Source organism: Mus caroli, chromosome 13, assembly GCF_900094665.2.
Source record: "Mus caroli chromosome 13, CAROLI_EIJ_v1.1, whole genome shotgun sequence".
NCBI classification, from domain to species: domain Eukaryota; kingdom Metazoa; phylum Chordata; class Mammalia; order Rodentia; family Muridae; genus Mus; species Mus caroli.
In genome coordinates, this window is record NC_034582.1 from 36,402,804 (window position 1) to 36,420,577 (window position 17,774).

General features: G+C 44.9%; 1 protein-coding gene across 1 annotated transcript in view; it reads left to right on the top strand.

The window, feature by feature from the left end:
• The first annotated feature begins 4,061 nt into the window (after positions 1-4,061).
• The window catches only part of Sycp2l (synaptonemal complex protein 2 like), a 60,735-nt gene continuing 47,022 nt past the window's right edge, over positions 4,062-17,774 (top strand). Inside the window, 7 exon segments of the mRNA XM_021181021.1 lie at positions 4,062-4,070; positions 7,425-7,562; positions 7,650-7,769; positions 10,723-10,827; positions 11,325-11,349; positions 16,892-16,977; positions 17,244-17,332. Of these exon segments, the coding sequence (XP_021036680.1) occupies positions 4,062-4,070; positions 7,425-7,562; positions 7,650-7,769; positions 10,723-10,827; positions 11,325-11,349; positions 16,892-16,977; positions 17,244-17,332 (572 nt within the window).

The window sequence follows — 17,774 nt, forward strand, 5'->3', positions numbered from 1 at the left end:
CAGAGAGAGAGAGAGAGAGAGAGAGAGAGAGAGAGAGAGAGAGAAAGAGAAAGAGAGAGAGAGAGAGAGAGATCGCAGTGGGTGCCCTGTCATTGGCTATGGTGCTGAAATGTATCCCTCTGAACAGAAGCATCTTTAAGCAGGTTTGTACACACTGGATATCTCTGCCTCTGCTGGGCTACCTCTCCTGCACCTGAAGCTCCAGCCTGGAATGCAGGGGAGAGTTTAAGCCGCTGAGCAAAGGGGAATTAAAGTTAAGCAGTTGGCAGTGGGGAGCAAGGAAGACTGTGTCATTTATGGGAAAACCAAACCCGATGATCTGTCAGCCTCTCTGTTGAGGGCTTAGGTTGAGGCTCTGGAAGCAAAGGTTTCCAGCAGTCTCCCCGGAGCTAGTTCCAGTGCGAGGTGGGAAAATTGAAGGAGACTGAAGAGCCAGCAGCAGGCACCTCCAGTCTAGGCACAGCTTCCTCAGTTCTCTGGGTTCCTGCAGTTTCTCTGTCCCCAAGTCTGTGCAGAGAGTAAGCCTAGCATTCCAGTAAGTTCTCAAGCCGACACATACCATAGCCCGAGACAGACCTGAAGCACCAGGAAAAGCCTTGGAAAGCAAATCTGAAGGTTGGGACCGGATGACCCTGGGATAGATGGAGAGAAAGAACTTAAAGTGTGGCTGGAGCTCTAGTCCAAAAGCATCGCCTTCCTCTTTATACCTCTCCTCTCCTCTCCTCTCCTCTCCTCTCCTCTCCTCCCTTCTCTTCCATTCTATTCTCTCCTTTCCTCTCCTCCCTTCTCCCCTCTCCTCTTCTCTCCTTTCCCCTTCCCTCCCCTCATATCTCTCCCTCTCCCTCTTCTTCTCCCTCTCCCCCATCTCTCTTTGCATCCATAATTAAAGAAAAAGAGACCAGGATTTTGTGAGCTCTCATTTGCCACCCAGAAGAACACCCACGGCAAACGTAGAATGTACTGCTACGGTTGCTGCTATCCCTAGATTACTTTTGTCCTCAGAAACTTTGTAGGACCAGAGAACCGTGTTCAGAAGGATGAGAGCATCCACAGCTAAGGCAACCTCCTCTCTCTTTCATCTGCCTATCTTTGACAATTCTGGCACTAGGAGCACTCAATATAAGAAAGCCTCAAGCATCTCTCTCTGGCCACTGCAGTGTGGGATCCTGGACCACTCTAGAAGGTGAGCTTCCAGAATCTCTTCCCGGCGCACTTGCCTTGCACCCGGCCCTATTCCATTGTCAGCCTTAGCTGAAATAAATACATAAGTAAGTAAATAAATAGGACGATAAATACATAAAAATAAGCGAGCAGATTCTACAGTGCAGGTCACTGTTAGAGGAGGGGTTTCCAGCTTGGTCTGTTTGGCACATTCTTAGACTCAGCAGGGGGGCATAGTTCTGGCTTTGCTTGAGCAATGCCTTCTGAAGAGTGTTCCCAACTTCTGTGTAAACCCAGCAAGAGCTGGTGCACTTTACAGCCAGGGTTTCCTTGCAACACCTCAGGAAGGAGGGATCGAACCCTGCAAGTCCCTGGGCTCTACCTCCCAGTCAAGGGCTTGAGAGTCAGCTCAGCAGAAGGTCTGGTTTTGCAGAAGCCAAGTAGAGCCTTTTGGGACCCCGGAGTGAGAAGAGAAGGCTGTGGGGGAGGGGAGGCCAGTTGGGAGCCATGCCTGAGCTCTCTCTAGCTATAGCTCAAAGCTGGATTGATTCTTAGTCTATAGATACAAACTCCTCACAGGTGAAAGTAATTTGTTAATATTCGGAACGTCTCCCTAAAGTTCTTTTCTAAAAATAGCTCACCCAGGGTCATTCCTGAAGTGTAGTTGTGGACAAATATGTGTCTCCATTTTTCCACTGAGCCTTCATGTTGCTGACTGCCAAGGTCCAGATATTTCTGCCATTTGGTTGCTTTTTGGTTCATTTGTCTCTCAAAACATAAAACTATTGACTGTTTTTTTTTTTTTTTAAATAAAATTTAAGCCTCATTAAAAGCAACAAAGACAATTCATGGTTTTTGAAAGAGTTAAAAATATGATTTTAAAACCAGCCATTTAACATGGCCTCTGAACATGAATAAAGGTCAATTTCTGCTCATACTGCAAACAGTGTTAGGATGGCTCTTATCTCTATGCTTTTGAAAGACCTAGAGTCAATCCTTCAAAAACAAATGATGACCCCATCCCAGAGCTGGCTTAGTGGGTAGGAGCATTCAATGAACAAGACTAAAGATCTGAGTCAAAGCCCTCAAAAAACAAACAAACAAACAAAACGGAGGGAGCAGACTTCATTGGTGTTATAACCTCCACCACATAAACAGAAAATGTAAATTATATCTTAAATGCAGATTAATTTGTTTGGGAGGGGAGAGGAACCAACACACTCAACAAGGACGCTGGTGCAACCCCAGGGATTGCGAGGATTGAGGAGGACCAAAGGCTCCAGGCCGTCACAGGCAGCATGAGACCTGGTCTCAGAAAAACATGCACAAATAAAAAACCAAGATGGTTTTCAGTTTGTGAAGAATTAAAACATATGCATCAGGTTGCCCTGTAATTGAGTGTAAAATATGTTAGTCAAAGAAGTTAATCAAAGTGAAAATACAAATAAGTTCTGATGCATTGATGTCTATCTTGTTGCTTATAATAGTTTCTGCATTGCCACTATAGGAGTCGGAAGTATATAATTTCTCCCCAATTCTGAAAATGATGTCTCCTTGCCAATATTTTTTTTAAAAATTAATCATTTTAGTTTAAATATTTATTTAAATAATTATTATTATTTAAAAGAATTAAAATATTAATTATTAAAATATTTTATTCCCCAAAGTGGAATGTGTTTAAGTTGGATTTTGATCACCACTCTTTAGAGATTGTACTCTTTCCTGCGTCACTATTTGCACCGACTTAAGATACGCTGCATTCTTGTCTGTCATAGTCTTGATCACTATTTAATATGCTATACAAGAATCAGTTGAGGAAGAAACAAGCCTCCGAATCCGCAAGGTTTAAGCTAGAGTAGGTAAATGAATTCCAACTCATTGCTATCTGGATCCCGGGGCTCAAGATCAGGTCCCCAGGCTTTAAAGCAGGCTGAGCGACCTCTCAAGTTATTTGCTTACAACGAAGACAAATCATACATAATACAACTTATTTTTTTCGTGGAGTTTTCACATATTTGGTCTCTACAAAAAGAATCCTGCCCCTAGCGCGCGCGCACACACACACACACACACACACCTAGGTTAAATGAAGTTTTCAAAACCAAGTTTTTTTTTTTTTTTTTTTTGTTGTTGTTGTTGTTTTAATTCCTCCTCTTAGGTAGCTCAAGTCTGTAATCACAGCACCACGGGAGGTGGTGGAGGCAAGAGTTCAGCCTGGGCCACATAGTGGGACTCAAGAAAATAAATTTGGCCCTTTTCCTTCTGACTAGGGTATTATTTAACTCTTTATTTTATGGTATCGGGGTTGTATTAGTAATTCCGGGTCAAGGACCACACCTCCTTCTGAACATGAATTCCCCTTCCCAGGGCGCCTTTGTTTGGTCAAGAGACAGCACGGACCCTGGCCCGGTGGCTCACTCTTTCTAAGCTTTCTGAGCGACAGAGTGAGTTCCATGTGGGTGCAGAATGAGACCCTGAAACCAAACTAAACCCAAACCACCATACTGAAGTGATTCGTGCTAGGCACTTGGTCGGTCTCTCCGGAGAGCAGTAAACCTCTCCGGCCTCAGCCACAGGGGTGCGAGCTCAGAACAGCTCGGCTCCTGAAGGTGTGTGCAAGCAGGTGTGCCTTCCTCTGCAGGTGAGTGTGCCCGGGGGCAGGCAGCCTGACCGCGCTGCTCGCCCGCCCGCTTTCTAGAATCTCAAACACCGGAGTCCAGTAGAGTTCAGGCACAGGTTCATCCAATTGGAGTTTCTTGGCGAAAACTGAAATCCAAGAGTCACCTGCGACTTGGATCCTCGCTTTGATCTCAGTGCGGATCTATGACCATCGGAGGCGGGAGCTGTGCAGCTGGGTGTTGCATGGGCTGTGGACGCAGGGGATCCCCGGAAGCCTCGGGATGTCTACGGTGAGTGACATCTTGAGAACAGCCTGGCCTTCCTTCCAGGGTCCTGGTGTGGAGGGAACTTTCTCTTCAGTGACGCTCACTGCCTCCTTGGCTGCCTCCTCCGCCGGGCAGTAAGACAAGTCTTTGGGATATCGGGATACTTTGGGGCTCATCATCCTCTTGGGTTTGCATGGAGCTGTCTGGCAGCTTTCAGGGACAGAACGGGGATCCTCATACTCTGCTCAAAACACCCCTGGGGAGGGGAAATGGAGAACTGGAGCTCCGCAGCTCTTTTGAGAGAGCCATGGACCACTTTTCCAGACTGCAGACCTCTTTATCCCATTCCTGTCCTGGCGAGCCAGACAGCAGCAAGGAAAGGACAGTCTTGGCGACAGATGGGGTCTTAATAACTTCTGAGCGCCTGCATTTAGCTCCCAGTTACTTGCCATTGGCTAGCCCGCTGTTGAAACGCATAAACCTAGATGGAATGGGTCTTCTGTGTCTCCTATTTATACATAAGGACGATAAAAGAATTGCAAAATGCACCGACGTCAGAGACTTTGATTCAGTTCCTAGAAACAGGACTGTTCGTTCGTTTGTTTGTTTGTTTGTTTGTTTTGAGACAGGGTTTTTCTGTATAGCCCTGGCTGTCCTGAAACTCACTTTGTAGACCAGGCTGGCCTCGAATTCAGAAATCGGCCTGCCTCTGCCTGCGCCACCACTGCCTGGCCAGGACTGTTAACCTAAAGTGTGTGTGTGTATTTATATATATAATTTTTTTTATAATTTTTTTTTTTGTCTTGTGGGAGACAGGGTCTCATTTGCCTAGGTTAGCGTAGATTCTCCGCGTAGCTGAGAATTATTTTGAACTTTTTTTTTTTTTTTTTTTTTGGTTTTTCGAGACAGGGTTTCTCTGTGTAGCCCTGGCTGACCTGGAACTCACTTTGTGGACCAGGTTGGCCTCGAACTCAGAAATCCGCCTGCCTCTGCCTCCCGAGTGCTGGGATTAAAGGCGTGTGCCACCACGCCCAGCTTATTTTGAACTCTTGATGGACTTCTCAAGTGCTGGGAGCATAAGCAGTACCCACCACAGCCCGCTGACCTAAAAGGGCCACTTAGCAGAGATTTCTTTTGTGTACACGATAGCATTCCATGAAATAAACCGAGGCAAATGGGGAGATGGGGTGCTATGTGTGTAAAGGCAGAACCAGGCACAGCACCTTGATGAAATAAATGTACCATCTTATGACATGTTTGGAAGCCCCTTTGTGGGTTGTGGATGTTTGCATCTTGAGATGTTACTGTATGAGCACTAATGTTAAACTCTATGTCACAAATATGAGGACCCTCTGGATTTCATTTCTAATTGCCACTTGTAATATAAATTTTGGGTATGGGTTTGAATTTAAACACAGATTTTATTAACTCCCATATCCCTTCCTATTTCACAGTGTTCTCTATAGCGTTTATGTTTATTTTGTCTGGATATTGTTTCAAATGCTTTCTCTGCTGCTTGTGAGATGGTATTTTGTTTACCCAGACCATGGCAAAGAAGGTGACACTTTTGGGATGGGGTTGGTTTGTTTTAAACACCATCTAATATGCTGAAGTGTAACCTCTTCAAAAGTTGATGGCGGGGAGTGGGGCTGGGGAGGACTCAGTTTTCTTCCCTGGGAGTTTGGCCATGCTCCAGTGAGTTTGGGCAACACAAACTGGACTTGGTAGGTTTGCTTGTTTGTTTTCTAGGGAGGGCACAAGGGTGGGAAGGGGTGGGCATGGAAGTATTGGGAAGTGAGTATGATAGGGTGCATTGTATGAAATTTCCAAATAATAAAAATATTGTGTTGGAAAAAAACCCCACTACCCTATTTAAACCTAGGATTAAGGACATATACAAACAGAAAAGAAAAACAAAAACAAACAATAACAAAAAAACTCCCAAAACCTGTCCAAAAGAGCAGCATAAACGTTCTTCTATTTTTAGAACTCAAAATGTGTTTTCAACCTTTATTTTTAAAAGAACATCTTTTTATTGCACACAGAAGTATGAAAATTCTCTGTGGTCTGTTATGGAAGCTGCTGGAACAGGCAAGGCCCAAGGTGATTTCTGAGTAATAATAGTTTATTTTCTATTCTATATGTGTTACTGTTGGTGGCTCCAGGTGGCTCCTCCACGCCTTTCTTCCTTAAGCCTGGAGCAGAGAAATCTAGGCTTTCTCTGCTCTGATGCCCCATTACAACCATGTCTGTTCGACTTCACTCCAACTAGCTCTTCAGAAGCCTACTGTAAATTATCCGAGGCCTAGCATTTTTTCTTCCAGGTAGAAGTAGCCAGCACTGAATAAAACATATTGAATGCCTGTCTTCAGGGAACTTAGGACTAGCCGGGAGCCAAACAACAGGTGCCCAGACCTAATAGAGCAGGGTTGTGGAGCAAAGTAGGCGCTATGAAGCACCTGGCCTGCATTGTTGAAGGCGGTCCTGGAAACCCCGCCTATAAGTTGGTATTCAACCCACTTCTGGGGGGCAGTCAGCTTAATTGAAGGGGCAATGAGGATCAGGAGTTAGACATGAATGTGTGCCAAGACTAGAGGTGAGACAGGCTTATTTCAGATACCACCTTTTTGTTTTCTTTCCTCTGTTGCTCTTCTGACCCTCAGTGGGTGAGCCTGGGCTTGAATGGTTGTGGTTTAGGCTGTGCTGTGCTCCTGCATGCTTTCAAGGCTTACCCATAACTTTGTAGTTTTCAGAAAGTCCATGGTTGTCAGACTCACTCAATGGGGGAGTCTGAGCTCATATAAAGTCCCAAGGAGATGCAGCTGCCGCCGCCGCCGGAGGCGCACCAACCCCTCATCTAAAGCTTTTGTCTGGCACCAACGAAAGCTCCCACACCTTGATGAGTGATTGTCAATAGACATAGTTCGCTATTTGTGTAGTCCCTGAGTGTAGTCCTTTTGTCTAAAGCTAATGAGAACTCTAACTTTTTTTTTTTTGAGTGATTGTCAATGCACATATTCTGCGGTTCAAGACCAATGTTTTTATTGTATTTTTGCCTCTGTATTGTTTAACTCTAAATTATGATTTGCGGTGGTGATGTTGGCACTGAGGATCTTTCCCATATTAGACGAGTGTTCTCCCACTGGTCTTCCTCCCAAACCACAAAATTACATTTGTTCATTTCTTTGGTGGTGCTGGGCCTTAAACCCAGGTCCTTGCCTGTGCTAAGTGAGAGCGCTAACCACTGAGCTATACCTCCCCAGCTCTCAGAGATTTTGTTGTTTGTTGTTGTTGTTGAGTACACCATTAGTTTGAAGTGTTGGTATAAAACAAATGTGCTTTGGAAGCTTAGTAATCCACAAATGATTGCCTTTCCAGCTTCAGTCTCTAATTACTGATGGAGTTCATGGCAAAGGATTTCACATGATAGAAGAATATCTTCAGCAGAAAGAGAGCCACGTGCCTCAGAAATATAACCATCTTCTCCTACACCATCTTGACAGACTGATAAAAGAGGTGAGTGGACTTTTTGTTTGGGGATTAAAACACCAATGGAGGCGTATACTGGAAAGAGATTTGAATTCGGTGTGTTCTGATGTCCAGGAGCTGGATAAGAACGAGTTCCAGAATTGTTCCCTGCTGCTGAAATGTATCCAGAGATTCTTCAGGGATGACCCAGACAAAGAGGAACCTTTGCTTATCCAGCAGGGACTGATCCCAAAGATAAGTGTGCTTTACAGTAAAACTGGGGACTTGGCACAGCTCCGAGAAACAGTGTGGTGTGGGAGGAGCTGAGGGTGCTGCTCAGTGGTGGCGCACCTGCCTAAGGGGCCTGAGTCTCCAGATTGGGGGAAGGGATAAAGTCAAAACTAGTATGCCGGGCCCCGGTGGTGCATGCTTTTTTATTTAACACTTGTAGGCAGAGGCAGGTGGATCTCTGAGTTTGAGGCCAGCCTGGTCTACAGAGGGAGTTCCAGGACAGACCTCTGTACCACTGTACAGAAAAACCCTGTTTCCAAGAAACAAAACAAAAAGCTTAGTACTGAATTAATTGAATAGTTTGTTACTTTTTCTGCCTTTGAAATCAAATTTGAAAAAACAACAACAACAACAAAACAGGAGTCCATACTTGCTACTTCTGTCTCATAAACTTATGTTGGGCAGAGCTCAGTCATTATTTCTAAAGTTCTAGAGAACTGAACCCAGACCTTCTATATGCTAGGTAAACACCCTGATACTGAGCCACATCCTCAGCCCTTGGGCAGAGCATTTGAGAGAGAGAGGGAATTACACGGTTGTGTAATAACCAACCCCTGTTCTTTGCAGGCCTCTGTGGCAATGACATTTTACTGGAGGGAAGAGAACAGGGGCTGCTGTAGGCTAGGCTGATCTCAAACTTGCTGTGAGGGTGACTTTGAACTTCTGCTTTCCCAGCCTGGGAGTTCTGGGCATAAAACTTGGGGCTGTCTGCATGATGCAACTCAGTTACCTCCCAAGGCCCTATTTTTGTTCTTTTAAATTGTGTGTGTATGTGTGTGTGTTCTCTTCTGAGCCATCTCTGCAACCCTCTTTTTTTATCTTTCTCTCTCTGTGCCAGGGGCCTTGCTCTATAGTGTCAGGCTGGTCTCAAGCTCATTGCAGTCTTCTGGCTTCTGCTGCCCACACGCTGGGCTTGCAGCAGGCATGTGTTGGGTGCTGCTAAGCCCGGCGAGGAATGACCTGCTAGTGATTGTTTCAGAGACTTTTGGGAAGATGTGGTGAGCAGGGAGCCCGCTTCCTGAGCATGATCAGACTTAGACGGCTCATCTAAAACCTCCTTTTGCTCTTAATACACCTCACTCTCCGTTCTCTGTGAGCCCTCAACCTTTAAAAGAAAAAGGAAGAATAAAAGGAGAAAGGGAAAGCAAGGTATTGTTTGCTTATTCAATAGTCACATCTGAGTGACAGCATTTTTACTGCTTTTAAAAACTGGCCAGGCAATAATGGTGAGCATCTGTACTAATGGCAGCTGGAAGCCGAGCAGTTCACAAACCCCCTTCCTGCAACTCGCTTCTCTACACAGGGAGGCATCTGCTTCTCTGTTTATTGGCGAGAAGGTGGGGGAGAGCATGCAGTTGCTGAAGGCAATGATAGAGTAATAAGATCTGCTCTACCACTTAACTCTTAGCATTTACTAAGACCTGATTGGGCCAAGAAGGTTGCTCCCATTTTAAAAATAAACTGTCACTCTTCCTGGGGCTTCCCTTCCAGGGAGAAGAGTAAGTGGTAGGTTTTTCCCAAACTCTTTTCTGAGGTTTTTATTTTATCTAATATTATTGAGTGTGTAGTTTGTGTGAATGTGGGTGCATGTATGTGTGCCACCGTGTGTACATGTGTGTCTGCAAGTATGTGTGTTCGTGTGTGTGTGTGTTCGTGTGTGTGTGTGTATGTGTGAGTGTGTGCGTGTGGCATCCATGTGTGTATGTCCATGGGGTGTGTGTCTGTGTGTCTCTGTCTCTGTGTCTATCTGTCTGTCTATCTATCTCTGTGTGTGTGTGTGTGTGTGTATGTGTGTGTGTTTAGGTTAAAGAACTTTAGGGTGTCAGTTCTATCTTCCCTCCACGGATTCAGATAATCAAACTCAGGTCATCAAGCTGGGTGTTAAGTACTTTTACCTGCTTGGCCATCTTGCCAGTTCTTCTCTAGGACTTGGCAGAGGACATTAAAGACCGTGCTCTACTGCTAAGCTGTATCTCCAGACTTTTCTTTTCTTCTCTTTTCTCTTAGTAGCTAGTCTCAGCAAAAATGGCCCGAGAGATGAGCCATACTTTGATGCGTACATCTATTTCAAGATGTCACAGAAGTTAGTTCCAACCATCCCAAGCACAGCAGCCCAGCATGCAATTGGACATATATTCCTATGGGGGGAAAATCCAATGAGCCAAAAGCTCTTGGAAGAAGATGATAGCAAGGCCTGAGGCATATTTCCTATAGCTTCACAGGCTTCTGCAGCAATGTCCAAACTCTTCATCTTGCTTGTTTAATTTTGTTTTGTGAGAGGTTCTTGATGTGTCGTTTAGGTTGGCCTTGAACTTAGTTAGGTTGGTCCTCCCTCCTCTTCCTCCCAAGTTCTGGGTTCGTAGGGATGCTCCACACCTAGCATATTTATGGTTTTTGATTGTTTGCTTTTTATTTGTTTTGTTTGTTTGTTTGTTTGTTTGTTTTTTGAGACAGGGTTTCTCTGTGTAGTTGTGGCTGTCCTGGAACTCACTCTGTAGCCCAGGCTGGCCTCGAACTCAGAAATCCGCCTGCCTCTGCCTCCCGAGTGCTGGGATTAAAGGCGTGCGCCACCATGCCCGGCTTTGTTTGCTTTTTATAGTTTGCTTCTCAAAGCTGCACTAATTGCCCTGTGCCGCACAGGTTCACCTAAACTTGACCTCTTCTGCAGCCTCCACCGTGGGTTCTTGGGCACCAATCTTCAAGTGTCCTATTTCACTGATGTGTGTGATTGTGATCTTCCCTTCTGGGCCATTTGCGTTCTTTCTGACTCACTCTTGGTGGATGATAAGCCTTTATCACACGTAAGAAAAGGTCTTCAGGCTGCTTTTCCTTTAGTGGGAAATGGTCTTGCCAACCTTGTGGAGTAGGTGGTACCCACTCAGACCCACGCGGTTCCATCAGCGTTTCTTCTGTGTACATGGTTTCCTGGTTTGAAACAGTAACAGGATTACTGATCACCAAAGTGCTGGCCTCGGAGGCGCTGCTGACTAATGCCTTGGAAGACTTCCTAGACACGGCACTGGTAAGGATGAACGTGCTTCAAGGGACAATATTGCCACCGATGGGCAGGGATCTAAGTGATTCGTAAAGCCTTATGTTTTATGTTTGGATTTAAAAGGAAAAAAAAGTCTTAACAAAATAAATAAATAAATAAATAAATAAAAATTTAAAAAGTCTTAGAAGTTGGCTTTTTATATGATGTGAACTTAAAAAGGCTGTCACGTTTTATGATTAAGTCATTGTCTGAAAGATTGACATTAATATATGCAACCAGTGACACAGGAAACTGAGAAGTCATTTATTTTATATATTTACATGCATTGCTTGCTGGACTGTAGAGAATGTGCTTATTTTCATGAAGGGACTGTGATTCTAACAGGCTTTTTTTTTTTTTTTTCCTAGTGGATTTTTTCTTTTGTCTCCAGAGTTCAGCTTCTGTCAGTTAGTATTCATGCATTAGCGTCAGAACGTGGGATGCTCTGAAATAACAAGCTGCACTTTTTTCTTTCCTTTCATTAGATCATTTCCAGACATAGCAGGAAAGGTAAGTATATGAACAACTACCAATCGTGCATTCTCCGTCAAGAGAAAAGTTTGGCACAGATGGTTTAAATGACGGGCAAGGGTGAAATTTAAACCCATCTGAATTTAGCCACCACTTTATATAGTCTTACTGTGCTGTGGGAAGGCATTTTGTTGTAAGGATTGCTTTAGTTTTCTGCAATATATTTTGCTTAGTGGCTTCTTGTTACTGCTGTATCTGACTGGGATGGTTTGTATATGCTTGGCCAGGGAGTTGACCCTATTAGGAGGTGTGGCCTTGTTGGAGTAGGTGTGTCACTGTGGGTGTGGGCTTAAGACCCTAACCCTAGCTGCCTGAAAGTCAGTATTCTGCTAGCAGCCTTTGGATGAAGATGTAGAACTCTCGGCTCCTCCTGCACCATGCGTGCCTGGTTGCTGCCATGTTCCCACCTTGATGATACTGAACTGAACATCTGAACCTGTAAGGCAGCCCCAATTAAATGTTGTCCTCATAAGAGTTGCCTTGGTCATGGTGTCTCTTCACAGCAGTAAAACTCTAACCAAGACACTGACTTTCCTCTATTCGTATAACAGAAAGCCATTTTGTCTTCAAAGCAGCAGGAGTTTAGCTTTCTGGGTTGGATTCTGCCTAGGTTCATGTGCTAGAGGCCTGGTCCTGTTGTCAGCATCACATGAGGTAGTTAGGTCATTGTAGACAGCTGTATGAAGAGGTTAATCAGGTGAGGGACTGGACTAGTTCCCATGAGAACGGGAACTAATTACTCAGTTGTAATTGCTTCTCACAAAGAGTTTGGCTGCTGCCTTTTGCTTTCGAGCTCTCTGCTTCCCACGTGACCCCTTCCACCCTGCGCTCCTCGCTCCTCACGCTGTGACTTTATCCACCGTGAGTTCCTCTTCAGAAGTCACAGAGATTGTGCTGCGGTGCTTTTAGGCTTCCAGAGCCATGGGCTGAATCATCCTCTTTCCTTTGTTAAGTGGACCCAGTTTTAAGTATCTGGTTATAGGAACAGAGAGTTAAACCAAAGACACACACCAGCAAAAATTTAGCTATTATTGGTTTAATTTAAATTGATTACCTTGGAGTAGATCAGTTTAGCTATTGGTTTACTTTGGAGCCAATGAAGTTAGCTTTGTCTCTTCAGAGTGGACAAGGTAAAATTCTGAACAGAAGTTTTGTTCCAGTTAGTTCCAGCTAAAGGGTAGTTTGAGATTTTGAATTATTTTACCCTGGAAGCAGAAATGTACTTAGGCTGATGTTTGAGCATCCCAGAACACACGGCCATCACAATAGGAAAATGTCATTTTCCTGGGGTGCTGTGCTCGGCTTTAAGAAGCTGTTAATGAGCTGATGTCACGTTCCACAATGGAGTATGGAATTGATGAAATGGCACCAGGAGCTTTGGTGTGCATGGTATCTGCCGCCTACTTGGGGGAAAAGTCCTTTATATCAGTTAGCTTTCTTGTTAATATGACAAAATGCCTGAATTAAATAACTTTTAAAAAAGCACTATCCAGGCTCATAATTTCAGAGTTGCTTGGTCTAACCTGGGTAGGACATCATGGTAGCTGGGAGTATGTTCTGGGTGAGAATCACTGGTAGGTAGCAGAGCAAGGAGCCAGGTTCAAACCCAGCCCCTCCCTCGAACCAGTTGAGCTACTTCCTCTAATGGTGTCCTCCCTCCCTCTGCTTCCTAATAGGCCTCTAACATTTAGAGCTTATCAATCTATTATACCAGTCATTAGGCCAAGGCCCTCATGATCTAACTATGTCTGCAGACCCCCTCACGGACACACCCAAAGATTTGATTGACCCCAAGTAAACTGTCAAGAGTGGCCATCATAGTCCTTGTTTTTTTTTTTTTTTTTTTTTTTTTTTGGTTTTTCGAGACAGGGTTTCTCTTTATAGCTCTGGCTGTGGACCAGGCTGGCCTCGAACTCAGAAATCCGCCTGCCTCTACCTCCTGAGTGCTGGGATTAAAGGTGTGCGCCACCACGCCCGGCTAGTCCTTGTTGTCTTAGTGGGTGGATCTAAGCATGTGCTTTTCATTTTTTTTTTTTTTTTAATGAATTTCATTAGCAATAGGGAGTGTCTTTAAAAATGGTTGATAAAATACATGCTGGCACCTTCTTTTGTAACATTGTAACACATAGCTTATCCTAGCAGCATAGACCTGAGACTAGACAGGACCCACGTGAGGTGTCTGTTGAGTCAATAGCCACAGCTTGGTGACTTTGTGTATTCTCACACTCCTTGCAACAACTCCATTGCTCTGCATGGAGGCACACCCCTGTAGATGACCACCGTAGTCAGCTCTCACTGCCATAAAAACCACTACAGATGGTATGGCTTAAAGAGCAGACATTTGTTTGTGTTACTTATGGGGGGAGGGTGTGAACCCAAAGATTAGGCTGCCAGTATGATTGGATCTTGGAGAGGGCTCTCTGCCACTTCTCAGTGTGCCCTTGTGGCAGAGAGACAGGACCAGCAATCTCTGGTCTCCCCTTTCAGAAAAGTGACAACTTAACCCTGCAGGTCTTATCCCTGTGACCTCATCTAAGTTAGTTTCCCAAAGGCCCCCTCTCAGATGTCACATTGGAGTGAATGCTTCAACGTATGAATTGGGAGGGGACAGAGACACACATCCATAGCAAAGTCTTTTTTTTTTCTCTCTCCCAGGGCCCACTCTGGCTTCCCTGGTGTGGGGGTAGGAGTAGCTTCTCTGCAAGAAGCAATGTTGCTGCCTTTGGGGGCTGACTTACATGAGTACCCTGTTAAGTTGGAAGATGTTTCTACTGGCCACCTTCCCACCATCTCCTGCCATTGTAGGATTAATCTCTCCATCATTTAGCCAAGATTTATATCATCTTTTCCTTCATGTTCCATTTTGGGTATTCCTTCACTCCGTGTGCTGCCACAGGGGTTCTGTCTGAATGCTTTGCCCTTCTCTGGTGATTAGAGGACCCTAGGTCTAGAGTTATTCTTGGAGTTCTCCTAATCAACACCAGCATGATGCTACCCCCATCTCCCCTGCTTTACTGTATGTGCATGCTCACACACGTGCTTCACCCCTCCCTGTCCCCCGTCTCCCCATCAGCGTCAGGCCCATTTCTCAATTCTGCCACTACCTGTTCACTCACGTCTTCCCCAACACTAGGTGTATTTAGATAGTGTTCAGGCTTTGCTCAGAAGGCATTGTTTATTTCTCTCACGTTTCTCTCCTCAACCACAAATTCAGCAATCATAACCTTTTCCCTCTGGGCCCCGTGGGCATCCTCTGCTCTCAGGTCTGCCCTCCAGTCTTTCCTTAGTGTGGTTTTACATGGGCACTCTCTCCAACTGGTAGGCTGTTCGATCTCATCCAGGAAAACTAAGGGAAGAGGGAACAGATAGGATTTTTCTTTCCCCTTCTGTTGGGATGCCACCTCTTGAAGTATCTTCATTGTTCCTGTGGCTCAGACCGGATTTTGGTTGTAACTTTTATACGATGATTGTGAGTTTTTCCTTTTCTTCTTTATAGCTGTGACAGAATGCCCGAGAGGTCAATATAAAGTGAGGGGAGGTGTTTTGTTTTGTTTTGTTTGTTTTGACCATGGTTTCAGGGCTTTCTGTGCTCAGCTGGCCCCACTGTTTAGGCCTGAGGTGAAGCAGGATATTAGAGGCATGTGGTCTAGATGTTGTCTCACAGTGGCCAGGAAGGCAAGAGAACAAGGGACTGGGAACAATGTCAACTTGGAGGGAACACTCATCATCAGCCCTCAAAGGAACACCCATCAGTAGGCATGACTTTTCCAAACAGGGCTCCTTGCTCTCTTGCTGTGTGTGTGTGTGTGTGTTTCTGCGTGTGTGCACACAAACGTGTACACAAGTTGCTTTCTTCAGATACACCAGAAGAGGGCATCAGATCCCATTACAGATGGTTGTGAGCCATCAAGTCATTGCTGGGAATTGAACTCGGGACCTCTGGAAGAGCAGTCAGCACTCTTACCCACTGAGCCATCTCTGCAGCCTGCCCTGCTGCTCTTAAACCCACTGAGCTATGACCTTACTAGTGAGGTTAGCGTAGCCATGGGGTCAGCGCCTTCATGATCACTCACATACCACAACCCCCACCAGATGGAAACCTTTGGGAATATTTTATATCCAAGCCATAGTGCTGGCCTTGGCACCTTTCTTCTTAGGACCCTCAGTGCTAGGAAGTAGGGGACCGTGGCTTCCAGCTGATACAATCTGGGGGCTTTCTCACTGTCCCCACCTGGCCTTCTCACCTTCCTTCCTGTCTTTCCAGGGATTTTCATGTATCAGTCCCTGTCAGATTCAAATATCTACAATGGTGTTAAGTTTTATTTTTTCTTTTGCTCTCATGTCTATTTTCATTTCTGCCTTATGCACTCTCCTGCAAGTCTCTTCTTGGTTTCTCTCAGAATATATTTCATGTTTTGTGTTGTCTGTCCTAGGTCAATGAACCAACTGCTTTTTGCTTTTTGACAAAGTATTTTGACATACTTCTCCTGCCTTTGCCTCCTTAAGCAAATCTTACTGGCGTGTGCCACCACAACCGGTGACACACTTCTCAGAAGTCACTTTTCTGTTAAGCTCCCTCCTTCTGTGTCACAGGGCCACACTCTGTCACTTCCTCCCGTTCCTCTCAAAATGAAAATGCAATGTGTAGTGTTCACTAGCTAGCAGGCATGTACAGATGCCTTCCAGAGTCTTGCTGGTTAGCGGGGTTTTGTTAGAATCCTAGAAGCTACTCTGGTGGACACCAGGCTCGGCTGAGTTTCTGTTTCTCTCGGGCTATCTAGCCATTGCTAGCTTGTGGCTTGTTAGGACTGAAGACAGTAGTTTTATACTTCTGTTTGGCTCCCTACAATTGTGTGAGTTATACTGGGGTAAGAAGTCTATACTTTGCAATAAATTGCTTGCACATTGAGATGACCTGGACCTATCAAAATTATACTCCGACCCTGGCATTACTGTTTTTCAGGGTGTTCACCACCGTTTCCAGATGCTACCTCAATATACAAGTTCACAAATGTAACTGTAAAAGGTGGCACATTTAGTTATGTATAAAAATAGTATCTCACAGTCTTGTCTCCTTTTTCTCATGTATAGGTATCTCTGGAAGTTTCTGTGTTATATGAGTGAAGACTAACTTATTTGAAAGTTTCTGCTTCTCTGCCATGACATTTTACTTGTCTGTCATGTATAATATTTGCATGATTCCATAATACAGACTCATATAAACCAAGTCTACAGCACAGCCCTCACGCCTGCATGTAGAGCATTGCTCACTGTAGACAAAGAGTGGCTTTGCTCAGGTGCCAGCAGTGACAGCGAAGTCGCCCACACTTTGCTCAGGCTGCTGCTACATTCATGAAAGCAAATGTCTTGTAGTCTGGTACAGCTGTGACTTGAAGCTGGCTGTAGCCTGTTCTTTGCCTACACTGTATACTGTTCGTAGCTTGCACTTCTTCCTGCTACACAGAAGTCCATTCTGGCTCTTTCCAGCATCCATTTGATGCATCTACAATTGCGCTTTCAGGGACAATCCAGATGTTGGATTCCTTCATACTTCATTTAGGATTCCTGGTGGCAGAAGATTCTGTGAAGCCCTCCATTCAGCAGGAGGTGAGTTGTTTTGTTTTTTGTTTTTTGTTTTGTTTTTTGAGACAGGGTTTCTCTGTATAGTCCTGGCTGTCCTGGAACTTACTTTGTAGGCCAGGTTGGCCTCGGAACTCAGAAATCCGCCAGCCTCTGCCTCCCAAATTCTGGGATTAAAGGTGTGCACCCAGCAGGAGGTGAGTTGTAACTGAGCAGTTAACGGTTTCTCTGATGTGATGCACGAGTTCTCATTTTGCTTCTTTGCCATGAATCCTCGGTCCAATTCTGAGCAGACTCTGGAGACTTTGAACTGTATTTTGAATGCTGCACCCCAGGAAGAGAGAAGAAAGCTGTCTTTGGCAGAAGGCGCATGCTGTCTTATGTAAGTGAACTCACACTTAGGTGACGGTGTAAGCCCCATGTCTGTGCGATTCTTTGTCTTCTGCACCCCTGTCTTACTTCATTCCTTCCTTCAGGGTAGGTCTCTCAAGTTCACCAAAGTAAGTGTCTGGCTGGGAAGGACTGAAGCCTGAAGGACAGACTTTGCCTGGCTCTGCACTTGCAGTGTGGGGCGGGGAGTGTTTTGTTTGTTTGTTTGTTTGCTGTCTTTTGCATTGAAATTTGAGTCAAAATGTTTCTAAGCTGACTGATTATGTAAATATGAACCACAATGTTAATTTATGCAAATATGTTGCGCGCGCACGCCGGCACACACACACACACACACACACAATTTTAGTGCCCCAGTTGTGGCTACACAGACCTTAAGATGCTATACTTAAATATTTAGAGAGAAGGTTTTACACAGAACTTCGAATGTGACA